Below are 21,497 nucleotides of genomic sequence, written 5' to 3' on the forward strand. Positions count from 1 at the left end.
CGTTCAGTGTTATTTGATCAGTCACTGACACGAGTACCTGCAGAAAACCTCCATCAGTGTATGACTGTTGCTACACTGCCCCCTGCTGTCTGTACATGGAACTTTACAAGGAAATCAGCATTGAATGTTTGCACCTTTGCAACAACAATGCTAATCTCAATGAGCCATTCAACGAGCGCATTTTATTCTTTAAGTTGTTTATCCGGTGAAATGACAATAGCCACCAATCTGTTGTTCGCTGCTTTCTGTGTCTTAACAGCCAACAAAGCGGTGGTTGATGTAAGCATGATCCTGCCCGCAGCAGTTGTGTGAGTGTTGAGATTGTGTTGTGTGGTGCTTAAACAAACCTCCTCTGCTCCGTCCTCAGTTTGCTGCCTGGGTGGATGCGGTGGTTTTTGTCTTCAGCCTGGAGGATGAGATCAGCTTCCAGACGGTCTACAATTACTTCTTGCGCTTATCCAGCTACAGGAACACAGCTGAGGTCCCAATGGTCCTTGTCGGAACACAAGGTGTTTAAACGCTCATCTTACGCAACTCCTTATTCCTTCCTCCATAACGACACTTAAACACTGACATTATCTTCCAAAGAGCAGATTGGATGAAACGTTTGAGATTGTGTTTGTTTATGCTCCTCTTCCTTTGTCGTCTCAGATGCGATCAGCGCCGCCAACCCAAGAGTGATTGACGATTCAAGGGCCAGAAAGTTGTCAAATGACCTGAAGCGCTGCACGTACTATGAGACCTGCTCCACCTACGGCCTGAATGTGGAGAGAGTCTTCCAGGACGGTGAGACGGGGGTTACATAATTGAGGAAATTCAAAATTCAAAATGAAACTAAGCTATTACATTTCCTGATCAACCGATTCTTGGAAGGACTACATGCTTTCTTGACATTTACAGTACTTGAATTAAACTCCCAGCCAGCTTTTAATGAGCGGCGTTTTGGGAAGAAAAATGCGAGCACAACCCAAGATGCAGCATTTCTCAGCTTCTTCTTAATTTGAGCGAGGTGATTAATTTATCCTTTAACTTTCAAGTTACGTGCAGAATGTAGGCTCAGCGTTTCCCTTCGCAGCCTCAATGCGCCATTCTGTTGAAAACCGACTAGAATAATAACGTGTTAATATTAAATAATTAAAATGGTTCGACTTCTCCTCTTTTCACACCAAGGCATAATTATCATTTCACTCACGCTGCCACGAGTTCCAAAGAGCAACATGCACGACTACTTGTGCATACCTGATTTGCTTGGAATGGGCGGAATGTTTTGCATGCTCTGTGCTCACTGGTTACAGGAATCTTAGAAGAACATTAGCTGGAGGACTTTGATTCATAATGCATCAGTAATTTGAATTAAATAAGGGTTCTTAATCCGGCAGGTATAATCATGATGTATGATTGCGCAGACCAGTTAGTGTTCATTTGTACAACTGAATTCCCTCTTAATGTCTCCTTAATAGGATGAATTAGCGAGATTCCTTGCGAAAGTCGTGGAACTCTCGTTTGAAGGAGACTCTCCTGCCTCAGCTGTGGCAGGTTTTCCCCCAAGGCCCTGAAGCTCCTTTGAAAAGTCCTCATCCCTCTGCTGAATACGAAACACAATACTCACTTTGAGTCTGGCTGACTGTTGACGCACCGACACGTTTTCTTCCCTCCCGTGCCTTAATTGCTTCCCGAAGCCCAATTTTGAAATAATTAAAAGACGCAAAGGAGCGCTCGGCTGTCTGCAAGAGTCGCTTCGCATCGCTCGCGTCTTCTCTCCTTATTTGCGATGATGCTGCTGCAGCAGGGGGGCGGGGCGACGCGGTCCCAGCTGTCGACACAACTTCTAATCATTCCTCTCCGTGTTAATTCACATCACGCCGCTATGAACGCCTCCCTCCCCTCCCTCCCCCTCCCAGATCCTTACTCCAGTGTGCTTTGAATGAAATGCACTGAATCAGGTCAACCCAGACGCTGCAATAACATAATTCAGCTAATATCACACTATACCGAATACTCAAATTGTACAAATGCCATTTTGCATGATTATGTTTCTGAGGAAAGAGAGGCACCCTGTTTCCCTGGTGATCAGTTGAATTCACCTTGCTGCTTGTTGCTTAATACCTGAGTTGGAAACAAATGCCCCAAGGTGGTTTGGATGATACGCTCGTATGTCTCTCTCATCTGGCTGCGGTCGGCTTTGTTTACCTCGTTCAGCTGCGAGGGTTCATCTTTATAATGTTAGCTCTCTTTCTATATTATGTTGACACAATACTGCTGTGCTCGTTTATAGGAAGAGTGAAGATACTTTGCATATTGGCGAACGCAGGCTGACCAAAGGTACAGATTAGCCCCATTAACCTCAGCAGTCTGGTGAGCTGGAGGATTCCAGTGACGAATAACACCAACGTTTTGGCAGATTGACCAGTAAATTAATTTGACCATCATATCATAAACACTGTAATCATCCATCTGCTCCTGGTAGATGGTTTTGTGGCAGTGCTCCACGCAAACGCTCTGCAAAGTGATCAAAGTAGACGGATTTTGTATTTTACAGCAGCTACGATTAAAGCCATAGAGACAATACCGAGACGTGGCCGTTTCTACTGAAGCTATAAAAGAGGATTCAGTCCTGACTAGAAGCTTCATTGATTGGTTATTATCGATATTGCTGTGATATTGTGTGGTTGATTTCAGGCTGTTTTGGTCGTATATTCGCCAAATTGATTTGAAGATGAAACAACTCATCCTCCAAGTTTTATGTAATGTTCATTCCTGTTAACGATAAATCCACCGCGTCATCATTGTTGGATTGGAACAGATGGATGAAACGGTGGCATGATCTCGTCTTTGTCGCTCTCTCTCTCTCTCCTCCAGTTGCCCAGAAGGTCGTGGCCTTGAGGAAAAAGCAACAGCTCTCCATCGGCCCATGCAAATCTCTGCCTAACTCTCCCAGCCACTCATCGGTCCCGGCTGCATCCATCCCCTCTGTTCACATCAACCAGGTACAAACCCAGCGCCGGCACGTGACGCACCAAGAATGTCAGAACAGAATTTAAGAACTGAAAACCTGTAAAATCTGTCCAAATTAACTCATTTATTTGTTTGTTGTTTTATCCTCTATCTATTTCTGACTCTTCTTCAATCTCTCTCTTGCTCTCTCTCTCCCTGTCTCTCTCTCTTGTTCTCTCTCTCTCTCTCTCTCCCCCTCCCTCCTCTCTTCCGATTCCGCCTGTTTGTCCTAATCTCTCGCTCCCCAGGCGGCCAATGGAGGGGGTGCGTTCAGCGACTACTCCTCCTCTGTTCCCTCCACCCCCAGCATAAGTCAGCGGGAGATGCGCATCGAGACCATCGCTGCCTCCAACACGCCCACGCCCATCCGCAAGCAGTCAAAGCGGCGCTCCAACATTTTCACAGTAAGTATGCGGCAGCTGATGCAAAGCAACACCCACTCACATTACTAGGAGGCATGTTGCCAAGCGCACTTTGTCCACTGGAGGGAGACAGGTAGCTCGAGATGCATTAAAAGAAAAACAAAAGAAAAACAAAACAAAAGCCGCTGCCGCCGCTCGCTCCTGCCTCTGATGCGGGCGAAGAAAGCATCATGTTTACAAAAGCACAATGGGCAAAGGAGAAAAAGAATAAGTAACATCTCTATTAGACCCCCGAAACATGTCAGATACACCTTCTCTCAAAGCAAATATCAAAGATTAAGCACTGTGGAAAAACAATGTCAGCTGTTTTCATGTCCTTTCTTTCGAATTTGACGTAAGCGCACGTAGATTTTTTTTTTTTTTCCTCCTCATCTCAGCCATGACGATCCAGGCCCCTCTCCTCCCTCCCTCCCTCCCCCCCCCCCCAACCCCCTCTTATTGTCTTTTACTAGATCCTTTCTTTGCAGTGATTCCTCCCCTCTTTTTGGGAAGAGACGACAGCAACCAAACCAAACCATGCCTGCCGCCCTTCCCCTCCGCCCGCTCGCCCGCCGCCCGGCCAGGCTATATAATAAAAGCCAAAAAACAAGCAAAAACGAAAAGTCCAAGCCAAGCCTAAATGCACGTCTGGCCAGCTTCCAGGTAGCTAAATCTCCACAACCCCCCTCGTCCTCCACGCCGTCTTCGTCCTCGCGCGCTCCACCCCGCCCATTTGCCGCATTTGGCACTTATTCCAGCCCAAAAAATACGACCCAGACGCCCCCAAACAAACCTTTGACCGAGGTTTCCGCGCACCTCCCAGTCCCTGTGTGCCTGCTCTCTCTCTCTCTCCCCAACGTGTCCTGTCGTATTCGCCCTCCGACTCTAACCGATAGCATATGTGTGCACTAACCACTCTCCTTTCCTCAGCTGTCTCCTATACTTGTCTTTATACTTGTAACCTCTGCCCTCTTCTCCTACCCAGCCTGTACCCTTCTCTCCTCCTCTCTACTCCCTCCTACACAAGCCTTCTTTGCTGCTGCCCTTCTCTTAATCCCCCCCCTGCCCAACAGTCGCCTCCCACCTCCGTCTGATCAAGCTCATAGAGATCTGGAAAGGTCCTGTGCTGAAGAGCGTATCGGAGGTGTTTTTTGGAACATGCAGCGTTTCCAAAAGTTAGTTTTGCAGTTTTTTTCTTCCCTTCTGGAACTCTCTGAGCTTGATGAGAGGGAGATGATGATCTGTGAGACTCTGGTAACCCTCCCTCCCCCTCTCCTCTACCTCTCTTATCTCCTCTCTCACCTCCTATGACGTGTCCACTGACTCCTATGTCCCACGTCAGCCCTCTCTCTCTCTCTCTCTCTGTCTCTCTCCCTCCTTCCATTTCTTTCTCACTAATTCTCTCTGTGACCTCCCTCTTTCTCCCGTCCTCTCTCTCTCTCTCTCTCTTCCCACTGACTTCAACCCTCACCCTCTTACCCCAGCTGCTGTGGGAGCCGCAGACATGTGGCGTCCGAGCAGTGCAGGCTGTGTGCTAGCTCCCCTTGTTGTCTCCCTTCCCCCTGCTAGGTAGTGACTAACCATGTCCACCAGAGAAATGAGCCTCTCCCCGTCCGCGTCATGGAGATTCCGAAGCACGCCACCTACCCGGTGTGGGTGCCCGAGTGGCAAGCCGAGCGGGAGTTTCAGCTCATGACCTTCTAAGGAGCAGCGAGTGGAGGGTGGGAGGAAGGAGGGTGAGGGAGTGAAAGGCGGAGGTGGTGGAGGAGGAGGAAGAGGCGCGGGGGGAGTTAAAGGGGGCGACGTCAACATTTCATCAGTGACACTTGAAGAGTACGGTTGGCTAAGGAGAGGAAGACTTGAATTGCCAACATTTTTGCCATTTAACAAAATAGTCCATCAGCCCAACGTCAACGATGTCTCTTCCCGAGCTTCTGTCTGTTTGAAGAACATCTTTAGTTCCATGTAAATGTGCGGAAAAAGCCCTGCTTAGTCACTGACCGCTGCCATTCAAAAAGCCTTTTCTTGCCACATTCTTGTAAGTAGTACGACTTTGTGTTGTTTCAAAAAAAGAGGAACGCAATGAAAGAAAGTATGCCTTAATTTAATCAGTAGACAGACGTTGACAGATTATTTCAACAGATTGACACCAGTCTCACTTTATTCATTGCACAAAAGATGTTTCACTCCCGCTGGAATTGGATGCTAAAAAGTAATATTTGTCACATTCATGGCTCCGGCATTGGGACTCTTAAACTAAAGTCAAATCCTTTGCACTGTTTTTTGAGTTAACATTGTTGGAGAGTGAAAAACAAATCATTCGGCGCGACGTAATCTGAATCCACTCGCATCTGATATACAATTTCCTTCCAAAGCTGCTTTAATTTGCGAATTATTAATTATAAGAATATTAGAATTTTAATAATGCAGTTGTTGGGTCTTAAAGTAAAATCTTTCTTTTAAAAAAAAGTATATACTTTAGTGTGTTGCTCTGTCTTCTCACCACCCTCACAAACCACCAACCACTCATTTCCAGCCAGTTTTCTACCATTACTGTTCTTGGCCACTAGATGTCAGCACAGTACACGTTATTCTTTCCTAGCGCTTCCATGGTCAATAACTACCAATATGTTTTGTAATCTGTCTGTGGTGTCCTGAGGTCTTCAGGCTGTCTGTCCCTTTTTGTGTTGGAAAGCACACTGTTTAAAAATATAGATACGAATAGTACGACATCTTTTTATACTTCATCCCACTTAATCACATTTATTACTAAATCCATGTATTCATGTCGGCCATTTGGTGTTTACCATTTCATATTTTAGTCCCTTGACTTGTTCCTGAATCAAAACACAAAGAAAGAAAGAAAAAAAAAAAAAAAACCATTTGACACTGTTTTTCAATATTTGCAGATTTGTGCTTCTCTTTCCCACCTTTCTTCAACAAAAAGGGCTTTCCAACTCTCTCGGAATTAGAAGAGCATGGTGGTTTTAAAAAAAAAGAAAAAAAAAAAAGAGTCCCCCTGCTTTGCCAATCCTGATAAAAAAGGAGATTATTCGTTGAGAACTTGCATTTAAGCTTGTTTCCGCTTTACCCTTAATGCTTTGTTGCATCTCGGGTAATGCATAAAATGTAGTAAACACTTTATGGAAACCGTAGGACTCTGCGTCTAAGACAACCTAAAGTTGAGCCCATTTCAGTGATTTGGCTCAAAGTAGACTGTCAAATACCATGACGTGATAAAGACTGTAGGGACTCTTCTGGAAATGCCCCGTCCACCCCCCCCACCCCCACCAGACCCCACATTCAGATATCCAACACAAAACACGCTGTACAGTCAAGTCACTCTTGGAACTGTTATCCAGCCACCCAAAGGACACAAACTTTTCCTTACATGACATCACACTGCCTTTTGCCGTAAATGAGGACTCAAGGACTAGAGGTGCCAAGTTGTTTTTGTTCTTCCTTTTTCTTCCTACATTCAGTTGGATCTGTTTTTTTCTTTGGTTTCCGCCTACTTTCCAGCGAGTATTGAGGTATGGAATGGAATCGGAGGTGTGGCATATATGTACAATTTCAGAGATATTTCAGATTCTAGACTAACCTGGGGTAGTTTTATGAAGGCCTTCATAAAAATCAGAGTAGTGTTGAGGTATCACAGAGATTATAATGAAAGTTACCAACAAATGAAACTGGGTTGCACCGACTTGTATGAATGTAGTTACACTGTTCTTTTTTTCTTTTTTTTAGATTTACGTTAGTTATTTTTGCACATTTGCACGTTTATTTATTTATTTATATATTGATTTCCGCATTGGTTTTCTTTATCTTAATTTTTCCTCTGTTTCGGTTTGGTACATAGATTATGAACTCTTGCATAATCGCTTTTCTATCATGAACGGATTGATGAAAATATAGACTGCTGTATATCTTGTATTGTATTTTATTTACAATGGTACTCTATACAAAGTACATATATATAAGGAGTATATGAAATAATGCCTTTATTGTCCATCCTATATTTTGTGGGAACTGCAATGTTTGGCTCAATCTGTTGAATATTTTGAAGTGAATTTGTGACTTGCTTTGTATGGTGTCTGTATAGAAGCTAAACAAGTCATCATAAAAAATAAAATGTTGGAAAAACATAAAGAAGACTTGGTTTACTTGAAGTCGGACTCTACCTCTCTCCATTGGTGATTGGACATTTCTCATGTTCTGAATGAGACCATAAACACTCATGTCTGTCCCTGCCTGTACCTCATCTCTTTATTTGTGTTGGAGGGTGGGAAGGTTGTTTTTGTTTTTTGGTTTGATATGATTCCCTTTAATGATGTGTTCACTGACCGTTTTGCTCTCCACAGGCACCAGCAAAAATGTTATGCATTTTAATGTTTTCACTTTGATGACTGACCTTTATAACCCTAACCCTTACAATGTTTGATATGTATGCATTAAGATTAACCTCATAATGTCCTACCAGGTTTTTCAGGTTTTCAGGTCAAAGGTCAACGGAAGCAGCGTCTACTAATGTCACCTGTGATGTCATTTTTCCCCTTCCTTCTTTTTAAGCTTTTATGAACTGTGACTTTGTATTTACTGTGCAACAAAAAAGCGCTTTTCAGTGCCACTAGCAGTTGTTCTGCAGGTGCACTAAGGGCCCTCTCTGGGTCTGAAACAGAGGAGAGGATCTGCCAAATGGGTTTCAGGGCTGAGTCATGACTCAATGTGTGGTCGTCTTTGGTATCCTCTGTGTTGAGATGGTCCTCTGTGTCTAGTGCTTGGTTTGTTCCTTTGAATTTAATTTACTTGCACGTCGGTGTTACCGCTGTTTGTTCTGCTGGTCTGCTTGTCTGTTTATTTGAAGCTTCTTTTGATGCTTTTATTTTGCAACGTGCAGTTTTCTCGACATTACTGCAAAAGCTCAAACACAAACCTCCGACTTCCAATCTCTCTCTCTCTCGCTCTCTCTCACACACACAGACACACACACACACACACACACACACAGCATACATGCACCCATACTTACCTCACACACCCCGACTCCCATGCTGTTTCTTTGTCAGTGTCTTGCCTCGGTTACTGATTGACTCTCTTGTTTTCTTGCAGTCACGGAAAGCCAGTGAACAAGCAAAGAGCGTTGACAGTAAAACAGACAGCATAGGCAGTGGAAGAGCCATACCGATCAAACAGGTAAGAGTTCTTCCTCATCTCTATCTGCATATCTCATAGTTAGCTGGGTAAGTATGAACCCTTTAACGTGTCAGTCGGGGTTCCTTTTTATGTTGACGTTTGATCTGTTGGGTCATGCCATATGTTAGTGCAGCCACTAGATGGCGACATAACACAACATTACAGTCAATCCCAACGCAGCCAAGTACACACACAAGGGGGAAAGAACGTCAGAATGAATATTACTTGATAATCTTGTAGGCAATCTTTGTATACAACGCACATTTATAAATGTGCCATACTTGAAATTGTTTAGTTTTTTTAAATATGGTGATTTAAGGTATTGTCACGCATAAAATAGAGCATCACAGGAGAGATAAAATACATCTTATGTTGTTTTCCTCATATAATCATTATTGCAAATATAAGCCAGCTTTTATTTGCAAACATTACTACATTAATCAACTATTTTAAAGTATCAGTAAAATACATGAAATTGTTGTCAACTCATATCTGTGTTTAGATTTTTAATTCTTATGTTTATGTTGAGATAACTGATTGTGCCTTTCATAATAAAGGACAAGGGTCCTTATGGAAATGTTAGGGTTTTTATTGCTCATGTTTGCATGTGGTGACATATGTTTACGAGTATTATCAAAATGTATAGACATTATTTTTGTTACGCTCAGAGTTACCTTTGGGGAAAGAATAACAATCTATCTATTTATAACTTTGCTGTGTAATGATGATGGCAAATTAGCAGCGTTAAATTGGGAACCACAGTTTTGTTTGTATATACTGACCTCAGAGACAACCAAGTTATATTTTGATGTAATATTTAACATTTTACACTGATAATTATCATTCTTCATTACACTACATGTTTTTAAATGTGTAATGTAATGTGTCTAACATTTGATTTGTGTTATATCTTTTTTATAGATACAGACATATTGGTTGACATTTCTTTAAAAACCCCAATTGGTTACACAGAAGTGTAAATTACACATGTGATCTGAATAAACACCATTTCTAAGCTTTAACTGCAAGCGAAGGAGAAGTAATTGACACATTGATTAATAATTACTCATGATTACATGAGGGCTTTTGAAACGGGTCAGCATCCTTATGTTATGCTCTCTACCTGCGCAACGTGCAAGATTATGTCTTTTATGAAAATGTTAAGCCAGACCTCCTCATTCCGTTTGCTTCTTGAAGAAAATTATCAAGGCTTCGGCGAGCTGAGAAAATGACCGCCCGACACTTCCAGTCCCCCCCCCTGTCCTCCCTCAATCAGTATCACTTTTATCTATCTGTCAATATGATGTGTTCCATGTTTGACGTCATTTAAAAAAAATTCACTAGTCTATTTTGGGTACATAACCTTTAAAAGCACATGGAAAAGTACAAAATGAAAAAAATCCAAACGTGGCATTTTCATTAGATCCTAGTTAAGCACTTGTGTTCTTGTTGGGATTATTGTAATTCCCCGCAGTAGTGGGTAAGTGTGATCAGCGGGAGAGGAGCACCGAGCACAGGTGAGCAGCAGGTCAGTTTGCAAAGATCAGAGCCAATCCTCCCCTCTGAGCCAATCTGTAGCGTAAACTGGCCCCGCTCTTATCTCATATAGATTATGAGGGGGGGGGGTCCTCCTTCCTTATAAAGTCCAGTACCCATTTCTCTGGGTATCATAGTAACTTTTGACAAGATAAAAGACAGACCTGCAGAGGAGCGGGGGAGGGGGCAGGGGGGGGGCCACGAAGGGGGGGTGGGGTGCTGATCTCCAGGCCAGTCAAATGCACAATCAGGAAGATCAAAGTGTCAATGCGAGCTTAATTACCACTCATCTCCCCCCTCGCCCCCTCACCTCCCCTACCCCATCAGGCCAAATTACACACTGCATGTCCCCCTCTACCCTCCCATCTGTAAAAAATAGTGAGTGGGGGGTAACAATGCACTTACTGCTGAGAAGCTACCCACACTGAGCTTCCTTTCTTGTCCTCCCTCTCCACAAACACACACACACACACACACACTTTTCCCCCCTCTCTCTGGCCTGCCACAAAGGGCCGGCCTATCAGTCAGCCGCGGTGGCAGGATGCAGCTTTTCTCCTGGTACTCTGACAATAGAGGGGAAAGACACTATCTCCACTGTGGAGATATGACAATTGTGTGGACACAGAGAGCGGGTCTGCCGATCGGCCTGTTTCCTTACGTCGCGCAGGCTCAAACACACTGATGCCTTTGTGTGTGTGCTCGTGCGTGTGTGTCAAGCGCAGAGTGAGAGGCTGAGGGCTCCCCGCACATGTTGCCTTTCCGTTGCGTGACATATGGGAACACTAATATGGGGAAACTATCACATCAAGAGTCCAGTGCTCCATTCAATACGGCAAAATGACAGAACAATTATGACACATTATCGCAAATCATTAGCAAAGGTTCCAATTACTGAAAGTGACACAGTTTATGAAGGATAATACATCTGTAGTCGTCTAGTGTTGAAATAAAAAGAGTGAAAAATTAGTCTGGCTGTAAAGATTTTCACATTATTGTTTTATTATATTTATCGAACTGCTTCAAAGCACTGATAAATTTCAGAAGTTGAACACTGATTGCATGTATAGATTAATGTATGCTTCAGTAGGACCACAGTATGAGCAACATATTTGCTTGTAAAACATGCATTAAAAAGACGCCAGAGGCCTTGTGACCGGATCATTTACTTTGTATGATTAGAAAGTCATTTAAAAGTGTTTACAGTTCTTTTATTGACCAAATGGCGAACAGTCCGGGCAGTCAGCAAGTATTGATTATAGAACACAGCACGTCTTCCTGAAATATCATCCAAAATATCAATAAGCTGAAAATCAATTCTGACCGTAATCTGTGATCCAAATGTAAACAAAACGATCACCGGAACTCTAAATATCTTATCACAGCTAAACACACACTCAAGAAATAAAAGGATTATATTTTCAGTCACGCAGACATTTTTCTTCATCAGTAAATAATACATTCAATTATATGTGGATGTTGAATGTTTGTGAATATTTATAGATTGGGATTTAAACTATGGCTTTATAAAATGTAGAAATACACGACTTTAGATTTAATCAAAGAGGAAATATTCTATTAAAATGCACAAAAATATCCTGATTCCTTCAATATATCAACTATAAAAACTTCAGCACCGATTATTTCTCATTATAAGAATATGATAGCATATTGTAAATCTTATTCTGTACCCATTTACATCTGTTTCTGTTTGGGTGAGGGTTATTGTCCTGCTCCAGTAGGACGCTGTAGACTGTCAGGTGTCATGAAAGTCTCCTGAAGAGTCCCAAACTTTGAGTCCCAGCATGCAGCCGAGAATCATCAATTGGCCGGATTAGGATGATTGTCGGCAAACAGCCTGGTGCCCAGGTCACCGAGGGTCAGCTCTTCCTGATGTGTTAATCAGGATTAAAGCCCCGCAGGATGGGCCTGGCTAGCAAAACAGAACCCCTCAGCCCCCCTCCCTATCAGCACACACACACACACACACAGGCCCTGGCTGTAAAAGCACAAACATTGCCCCTGCTTAATCCCCTAATTAAGCGTGCCCCTCCTCAGTATTTAACCCCTGAGAGCCTCCTGGCCCTTGCACTCAGCGTTTGGTCACCTCCAGCAGAGGAACTGCATTGTTTACTAGTGGATTTACTCAACAGATAAGGAAACCATCTGAGGCCCTAAAAGGCCCCGGAAGATAAAGTAGAATAGAATGAGGGCTGAGTGAGCTTTGAAGAGGGGAGATCACGCTCCCTAATCCCGGGATAGAGAGGTCTTCCAGAGTTCAGCATGTTATGTGTATGAATGCAGGGAGGAGGTCTGGCAAATTGGATTGTCTCTCTTTCTGAAAGGTCACTGTTACATACAAAAACCAACACGCGCTTTTCAAAACCTGTCAAGTTCTCACAACAAATGAAAGGTTCAACAGCTGAATTGAAGTTTTTATGGTGTTATTTCTACTAGAAATGGTGTTTATTTACCCTGCAACAAACAAATGCAGCAACACAACTGCAATAATACTGCTAATAATGCTGTTCTATGGTATTTAACATCTATGATGGCTCATATTATCCTCCACGCTGCTTTAGAGGGAGGATTGGCTCACCGTGATGGCTTATCTCTTACAGGGAATCCTTCTGAAGCGAAGTGGCAAATCCCTCAACAAGGAGTGGAAAAAGAAATATGTCACACTGTGTGATAATGGCGTCCTCACTTACCACCCCAGCTTACATGTGAGTCTCCCCACTTCTTTTCCAATCGGCTTTATGTGTTTGCTGCGCCACTGTTTGCACTCGAGGGAGGTTTTTAAAGTGGGACTTTTCAACTGCTGAGCACGAGTCCCTCGACGCGATTACATTTACCGCCGCGGCTGTTGAGCCAGAATGCAACCGTATAGCCTCACCATTTCCCAGCTGCAGACTTCCAGAGGTGGTGTGTGTATGTAACGGCTGTGTTAGCAAACCCATGCGACTTAAGTATTGGTATGAAGGGAAGGGGCATCTTAGTGGTCATCTCTGCTCCCCTGTGGCGCTCATCCCAAGTGCTGGCTAATGGAGACATGGCTGTGCTGCCGCTTGCCCGTCGTGCCCAGACTCCACGCTGGCTTGTATTTATAATGGTCCTCGCCGCATGGCAGCAGAGCCTGACCAGCCTCCCACATCCATCTTTGTCAGAATCCCGCTGGGCCGCTAATACCTCTTAAACACTCCACTGGCTGGCAGCAGACAGATCAGTAGCACCGGTGCCACACACAGAAATGCCCCGCCTGTCTTACTCCAAATCGGTTTAGAGCACCTTCTATCAGTCTGGCTCATTCTTCCCCGTCCAGCCTGTTTATGGGTCAAGGCTGTGTTTGGAATGTTGCAGTTAAGAAGGAGGCGAGAATGCTCAAAGTACGGCCTTGTCATCATTATTACGAGGCAGCGGAAACTTTGAACACAACATTTAATAGACTTAGACCTGCTACGTGGCCTTGTTGCACTGACAGTGTGTTAGTGGTTTAATTTACAAGCAGTTATTAGCAGGGCATTGCTGCACTACAGTAATGTATGTAATTGAGTGAACGGGCTACCTTCAGATCGTTATGGCTATTACAGGTCATCGGGGCAATCTATGAATCTATGAATCTGTTGACTTACTGAGGGAGGTGAAATAAGAGAGACAGTTACATTAGCACGGTAACAGCTCGAGCTCATTTTGAGCAGCGGAGCAGAGAAGGAGTAAGAAAGGAAAAAGGGGGAGAGAGAGAGAGATGGAGAGATGGAGCGCCGGGGAGAGAGAGAGAGAGTGAGAGATGGAGAGAGAGAACGAATGAGGGAGGGAGGCAGACTGAGAGTGGAAGAGGGGAACCTTTAATTTCGCAGTCAGCCAAGCCATCCACACAATCACCTTCTGTTAATTCTATCTGCTACATCAATTAAATTGTTTGTAGAAACTAATTGAATGTGGCTTAATCACACATCTTAATAGCTTTGCACGCTTCGATCTGGCTGTTAATTCCAGCAATAAAATGAAATGAGAGCGCTCACTGGGTAATTAGCGAGGAGGCTTGGGAAAGAAATGAGTGCTTTATGACACGGTAATAAAGCAGAGGAGCCGGTGGGGGGACGGCAAAGGCCGAGCTCGCCTCTATCTGGGTCTTTTTCTGCTGAGCCCAATGATTTTCACCTTGGCTTCCCACATTTGGGTGGAAGTCACTTTAAACCAAATCAAATGGCCAAATTGAAAGCGAATGAGACTGTTTGCATTCATTAAGCCTAACATCTCGCTATTTGGAGAGACGGCGTGGGCACAGGTGATGTATAATGGCTTTACAATCATTTTCCTCCATCACACACACCCTCTGTGTACTTAGCCAGGATGGCCTGAGATGGGTTGTGACTAATGGGGGCATAAATTGAATTGTGTTTTAATTAGTTTTTCTTCCATAATTCTTGGATTCTTGCTGGTCTACTTTGTCTATAATCAATTGCCCAAATAGTTGAAATATTTCTGAATATTTGGACTGTGTTACTCGCCCAGTTGCTCTCCATTTGCCTAACTTTTTTTTTTTTTTTTTTTTTTATTCTTGCAGGACTACATGCAGAACGTGCACGGGAAAGAGATCGACTTGCTGAGGACGACGGTGAAGGTGCCGGGGAAGCGTCCGCCCAGAGCGGTGGCCACCATCGCTCCCACCGCGAGCCCCAAAACCAACGGGCTCACCAAAGACCGCAGCACCCTGCAACTAGGCATAGGGAACACAGGTGGGACTCGAACTACAGCCCTGATCTAATTCATAGATGGAACTATTTTGATGATACTTTTTGACCTCTCTGGAAAATACATAACTCCTAATAGGGTCTAGTTTTAAAAGTAATAACTAGAAGAGTGTCTGAATTTGAATGGGTGTGTATGGCGTCTCGTATATATTTCATGTACTATCCAAAAGACTCAGGTATGTTGTTTAATGGTTGCACAAAGGATATTACCGGACTCATTTTCCGCGCCCTCCATTTGCGATAAATCATAAAAATGGGCCCCAACAGGTTAATTATCTACTTTACATATATTTCATCAATGCAAATTAGCTGCCTTATAGTACACACAATGATGACTTAATGAGCGCTTATGAGAAATCTATTAATTTTCTAAATTACTGAACGGGGAATTAAAGTGTTTCAATATTACAGTCAGTGTTTTAGACATTAGCACACCTTTAGAAGGCTTTGTTTATGTTTTTTCCGCCGCTTTTACACTGGCCTAGTTATTTTTCACTGGTCAAGGTAGAGTGGGGGTCACATGGCAACAAAAACCTGTTTGGTCTTGGGGGTTTTTCACCTCTCAGCTTTAAAAATAGAACACTTCTCCCAATCGAGCGGCGCCACCGGAGGCTGGACAGAGTCAGAGCGGGCTTGTAGAGTCGAAGGCAGCCATTGGATTTTAAGGGGTTAGGATCAAGAGTAATTAATACTAATTAGCAAAGTGATCCCCGGGGTGGGGGAGGGGGGCGAGGAGGGCTCCTTCACTGGCAGAGCGGAGTGAGTCGGCTGGGAGGCGGGTCAGCTGCCAAAGACGGGTCAGCGGGGACCGTCAGCGCTGCACCGGGGCGAGTTCCCGTCAGACCCGGGCCAAGCTGAGCCCACCGGGTTAATCAGTCAAAAGCAGAGAAGATACAGGAGTTTGTATAGAGGGAAAGGACACGGAATGGAGGTTGTGTTCACCTTGATTGCTGGGTCGAGGGGAGTCATCCGTGCAGACAAAGACTCCCCCCGCAACTGGGACCCCCCTCTAAAAAGAGGCCGGATCAGGTTTTAGGGGGTTGGTGGGGTGAAAAGCACTGAAGCACCATCGGCCATCACCGTTTCTCTACTCGTCCCTACACGGATTCTCCCCCGATTGTTGTATTCTCCTGGAAAGACTTGTCGGTGATGAATTCCCAAGATTTTCTGTTTCCATCCATTGGTGCATTAGGGAACAATGTGAGGAAGATTTGCGTTAATCTCCACTTAGGAAAAGAAAGGTTACAAATCACATCAGGTCTCTCTCCGGGTGGAGGACCCTCTTCTGATTATGCGATCGGGATTTTGATTTCATTAGACATGCAATTGATGAAGGGAACAAAGGGGTAATTTTTCATTCATGGCGTCCGAATCACAAGCCTTGTCTTTGCCTTTGGTAATTCATTCATTTCTTGGATCTAAAGACCTTTATAATCACTGGGAGAAGAGGGATGGCATGGGGGGGGGGGGGGGGGGACGAAGGGGGGAGATTGGAAGATGAAGAGGAGAGGATTAGGAGACAGTGAGAGTAAATGAGAGAACGCATGCGCTCGCCGGCTTGCAGTGCGGCCAGGTTTAATTCCTTTGCTGGGTGCTGAGCGGAACCGTTTTAAATATGATCCCCCCTGTTAACGCGCGTCGTGCCATGTCACCAGCGACAGATATATTGTATGAAAGTATTAATGGGCCCAGTCACTTTTAATCAATCCAGTGGGTGAGATGCATGTGGGAGAGGTAGAGATTTCAGGAGAGTAATCATTAAAAGCTCATTCTCTCTCCACTTCAGCCCGTCGTCTCTGTCTGTGAAGCTACGGCGCGCTGCTACTGTGTTTAAATGCGCACAAAGCCGCGTTAGAGTAGAAGCCTCTCATGAGCTTCAACATAAGGTTCCTTTCTGCAGTTTCCTCTCTGTTACTGATACCGCGTTCCATGTTTTCCCTCTTCGTTTCCAGAGCCAGGTTACTGCTGAAAGTTGGGAATAAACGGGTAACTTTGGCAACAAGCTGACACCTTATAAAGATTACAACTGGAATGTGTGTTGTCACTGCGTCAGCAAATCAAATCAATATGAAAACTAAAGGTACAGCAGCAGTTACAAGCAGAATAAATCACATGTTAAGGCTTAAATTGAACACAAAGCAATAATACCACTAAAATAACAATACTAAATGTAACTCAGATAGTTCAGATAGTATGAGAGATATAATATGTAGATGTACTGTATATGTTTACTATCCATAGTACAAAGTCATCCATATACATATTGTATTGTTCATAACAGCACTACTAATTCTGCCCACTATCACCATTGAGTTGAATCCTCCAGGCCTTTCTGACACAATGTCAACACAAAACGGAACTTTATCATCCTCACAGGAAAGATTTATAGTAAGGAAGTCATTTATCAAATCCAGTGGCCTCCGAGTCTAGACAGAATTAATACGATTTCTTTTATCACTTAATATACATGACTTTTTGCTCAATTGCTTTACGAGAGGAGGCAATTGAGCAGCATTCACACACACACACACATTCCAGGTGAAGAAATGTGTGTGTGAAAGGCTCATGTGAGCTGACGGTGTGCTGGATTTACAGGTCAGAACACAGCAAGGTTGATTTGTGTTATTCCGATCTGATTACGGTGTTTACGTGACATTTTAATATATCTTCCCCGCATGTAAACGTGCATGTGCGAAATGTGATCGCGTGCAGGCGTGAATGTATTAAACCACGAGCGACCAGCAGCGGTAGCGGGGTGGAGGTTGGGGAGGGGAGGGGGGACTGTCTGGGCGTCGGTCGAGATGATGGTTGTGGATTACACAGCCGCAGATGATGTGCTGCCCGGCCCACATTAGCATGAATGCTTCATTATCCCACTACTTGTACATAATGGCAACAACTCCACGGAGGGGTCAGGCCTCGTCACGGCTCATCAGCTCACTGACGGCCCGGCCTAAAGAGAAATGAGGAGCAAGGCAGCGCTGCTCCCTGCTAATCCATCGCCTCTATTTAACACCCCTGCCCTGGATAGCCTGCAGAACACACTGTGGCTTTACTTATGTCTTTATAGACGCGTCTGTATAGACATATGCATTACAGCGGCCTCGTACTGTTTTTCATTAGATATGTACTGGAGTTAAATATGAAACGTTCCACTGATTAAACCTCAGTGTTTGCAACTTGTTGATAAGAAAAGTTACACTTTGCAATGAGACGCGTTTCCTCTTCAATAATGCTAATATTTGTTAAAGATAATATCGAGGCGTTGCGCAGTTTTACTGTTAATGACTGGATCACAATTGATTTCCCATCACAATAATGGAGATTAATAATTTTATTTCGGCAAACATTCATGATACATTAGTGTAATGAAATGGGGCCTTCGGCAATTAAGAATTAGTGTGTTCATCAATTTGTATTCTGCACAGGATGGCAACATAGTGAAAGTGATGTCATAATGCCAAATCTACTCGGAGGTCTTTGTTAACACCGCATAATGGTAATAAAACTTATTTCTCTCTCATTTTAACTTTTAAAAATGCGTTATTCTATATTTCAAGTGCCACAATTACGTTAAATACTTCAGTATGTCTGCATTTAAACCTGAACGTTACTTACTTCCTACTTAATGTTGCTGAAATTGAAAGAAATCACGTTGGCCGCGGGTTTGTACTTCTCAGGTCGCTGTGAGTGAAACGTGTTGCGTTCAGGCCCTTCTGTGATGTACAGTGCTCTTTTAATGCCACAAGCTGATTATTTCTCCACTGTAATTACATTATCCTCCCCTTTATGCAGGAGTGGTCTCTGGGGACTAATGGATACAGCTATGTATAATTCATTCATCATTAGCATCCAATCTGACAATTACACGTGATTGTTGAATTTTAAATATGGGTCCAAGTTGCCTCGTGGTCTTTTTTTTTTTTAGGGTAAGAATTAAACTCTTTTAATAATCAGAAAATGTTATTGACATTTATCTGTCACATTGTCTGTGAAACGCAGCGATCCGGTGTTCTGGTGTCATTTATGAAAAATGTTTTTTTAGAAATTCCCTTTTATAATATCATTCACATAAAGCTGCCAGCTCTTTATACGTCGTTCATTTGCGACTTTTTCAAAAACAAAGTTTCATATCTTCTTTCCAGCACTCCCACTTCTCCCTCTCGCTTGCCCCCCCTCCCCTCCTCCTCCTCCTCCTCCTCCTCCTCCTCCTCTGCTCTGATTTCAGCATGCTAATTTAGTCAGCGCTCCTCAGCATGATTCCCTCGCTCTCTCTCCCATTCTTGCTGCGATTCTGCTCCCTCCCCTCTGGGACCTGAAGATTAATATTCCTGGGCCCAACAAGATAATTACTGATACTAATTAGACATGATTATGTGAATTTGATACACTTATTACTCTAGATAATGAGTAGGACATATTATCCTAACAAGCACCCGTGCCGCTTAGTTTACTTTACACACGACACACACGCTATATTTTCTGTTATTGTCACCTCAATCAGAAACTGATATTCTCTTGTAATTATAGAATAAAGGGGCTTGATGTGTGATACCTGTGAGATATGAAAGCATACTTTAGAAAATCAGACATGTTTGTGTTTTTCCCTAAACAAAACCTTAGAAAGTTTAACCTTTGCGCCTCAAAATAGCATCGACTGTGATAATATTCATCCCGTTATCTCTTATGTAACATAGAAAAAAGTAATATAGCTTTTATTGTCAAGCCTTTGGCAATAAATAAAGACAAAAAATACCTTTTCTTGTAGATCAAACCAATAAAATTATAACTGAATTGCTGCTATGTCTCGCCATAAAATATAATGAAACAATTGAACGCAATAACGTCATCCGTTATTCTGATTCTACTCCGAGTGACTGGAAGTGTATGGATGAGTTTTCAGAGTAGTTAGAATCTGTTGTAAAGACTGCTCGGGAACAGGAGGGAAGGACCCCACATGGCGCAGCCTTGCCCATGAATTAGTAAAGAGAGCCAGGCGTCCGTGGCTCGCCTGATTGGAAGTTAGGGAGAGAACGCCTGCTGACGCCAGCGGAGATCGATGTGGCAGTCAGAGGAATGAGGCGAGATAATTAGCGTTCAGAGTGTATCTTGTTAATTAAGGGCTAATTAGAGGCAGAGGCGGAGGGAGCTGGGTTTTGTATGTGTGTGTGTGTTGAGTGTGAGGGGGGCAGGGGTGCTTTGACAGAGAGATGTTCACAAATGAGGCGGCGGCAGTATTGTCAAGCTATAGAAACTACCCAAATACACTAAACTCATTACATCATTAGTACTTCTTTGCAGACTCTTTTGCTTTTAGAGAACTAACCCTGTTGGTTCTTGAACAAAGTTTGGAATAGAAACGGTTGCGGCGAACGTGAGACATGTGTTGACTTATGCTTTATGTGTGGTGTATTTCCCAGGTGCTCCTCACTCCAACAGCAGCAGCTCCCTGCAGACGGGAGGATCAGTGTTTGGCAGCGGTAAAGACGGGATGCACCAACGCTCCTTCTCCGTGTCCAGCGCTGACCAGTGGAATGAAGCCGTCATCAACACCAGTGCAAGCAGCGGAGCCCGTAAGACCCCCACCCTTACCTACTACACCCCCGTTTAACCCTCCCCTCGCTGCCATCCATACGCCAAACACACAGAGCGGATCTGATCGAAAGCAGGCTTTTGATGCTAGTGCCATTTCCACATTTTTTTATTTTTTTATTTCCCCTCCAGACAGGTGGAAGGAGCGCTCGTTTTTCAGTAATTACGTGATCAGGGCCGTGATCGCTGTGACCTTTTTTGGCTGCCGCACTTTGATAGAAGTGGCGACGAGGAGAGGGAGAGCATCTCACGCATCCCCACTTCCTGCCTCTGTGTCACATTGCTCCTTGTCACTGTACTTGAGTGAAGTAAAATAATATATTCACCATGCATGTCTGCGCCCCCCACCCACCCTTCCATTCTGTCTTTACCTTCCATCTTACTCTCCCCCCCCCTCTCTGTTTTCCTCTCTTTTCTTCCGAAGAGGAAAATGAATGCTTTTCGGGGGTACCATTCATCACCAGTTATTTCCCTCTCTTTGTGGTTGGCAGTAAAAAAGCACTTAAATGCACATCAACAGAATAACAGTCATTTCCATGCATGTTTGCACTCTGGTAGTTCTCATTAGCACGGCGGCGTCTCCCCCCCTCCCCATGGGCTCCCAGGGGCCCCGGCAGTTTAAAGAGCGCACTTTATGAGCGCTGCTGGAGTCCAACTGCACGGCCCTTGTGGTTCCGCAGACAAGCCTGTCTCTCATTTGGAGCTGCCAAACGATCAATTCTGCCTGGACGCAGGCACTTCCATCACCCCCTACCCCCGTCTCCCATCAGCAGCATGCCCAAAGCAGAATTACTTAGATTCGTGGGGTCCTCAAATAAATGAGCACAAATGTGTGTGTGTGTGTGTGTGTGTGTGTTGCGTTGTGAATGCGTGTTCTTGCAGATTTTTTTTTGTGTGTGTGTGTGTGTCGCTGGCTGTTTGCATGTGAGTTTACCATGTTTGCGCCTGTATTCAAATGTGTGTGTGGCAGAAAAAGGCTTCACACTGGATGTGTGTGTTGTGTGTGTGGCCGGGCCGGGACGGGCCGCAG

General features: G+C 44.1%; 1 protein-coding gene across 4 annotated transcripts in view; it reads left to right on the forward strand.

The window, feature by feature from the left end:
* Positions 1 to 21,497, forward strand: part of agap3 (ArfGAP with GTPase domain, ankyrin repeat and PH domain 3) — a 100,974-nt gene that overhangs the window by 53,537 nt on the left and 25,940 nt on the right. For 3 of the 4 annotated variants that reach the window (XM_076144659.1, XM_076144660.1, XM_076144658.1), the window contains exons 5-12: positions 368 to 509; positions 652 to 786; positions 2,860 to 2,987; positions 3,243 to 3,398; positions 8,505 to 8,588; positions 12,743 to 12,847; positions 14,689 to 14,860; positions 20,296 to 20,448. In XM_076144659.1, coding sequence (XP_076000774.1) covers positions 368 to 509; positions 652 to 786; positions 2,860 to 2,987; positions 3,243 to 3,398; positions 8,505 to 8,588; positions 12,743 to 12,847; positions 14,689 to 14,860; positions 20,296 to 20,448 — 1,075 coding nt within the window. Of the gene's footprint in view, positions 1 to 367; positions 510 to 651; positions 787 to 2,859; positions 2,988 to 3,242; positions 3,399 to 6,304; positions 7,500 to 8,504; positions 8,589 to 12,742; positions 12,848 to 14,688; positions 14,861 to 20,295; positions 20,449 to 21,497 lie in introns of those variants that run through there. The other variant, XM_076144661.1, reaches the window with a different exon arrangement.

Source organism: Genypterus blacodes, unplaced genomic scaffold (genome assembly GCF_046128005.1).
Source record: "Genypterus blacodes isolate CSIRO-AG114 ecotype Tasmania unplaced genomic scaffold, CSIRO-AGI_Gbla_v1 ptg000029l_1, whole genome shotgun sequence".
Lineage (NCBI taxonomy): Eukaryota > Metazoa > Chordata > Actinopteri > Ophidiiformes > Ophidiidae > Genypterus > Genypterus blacodes.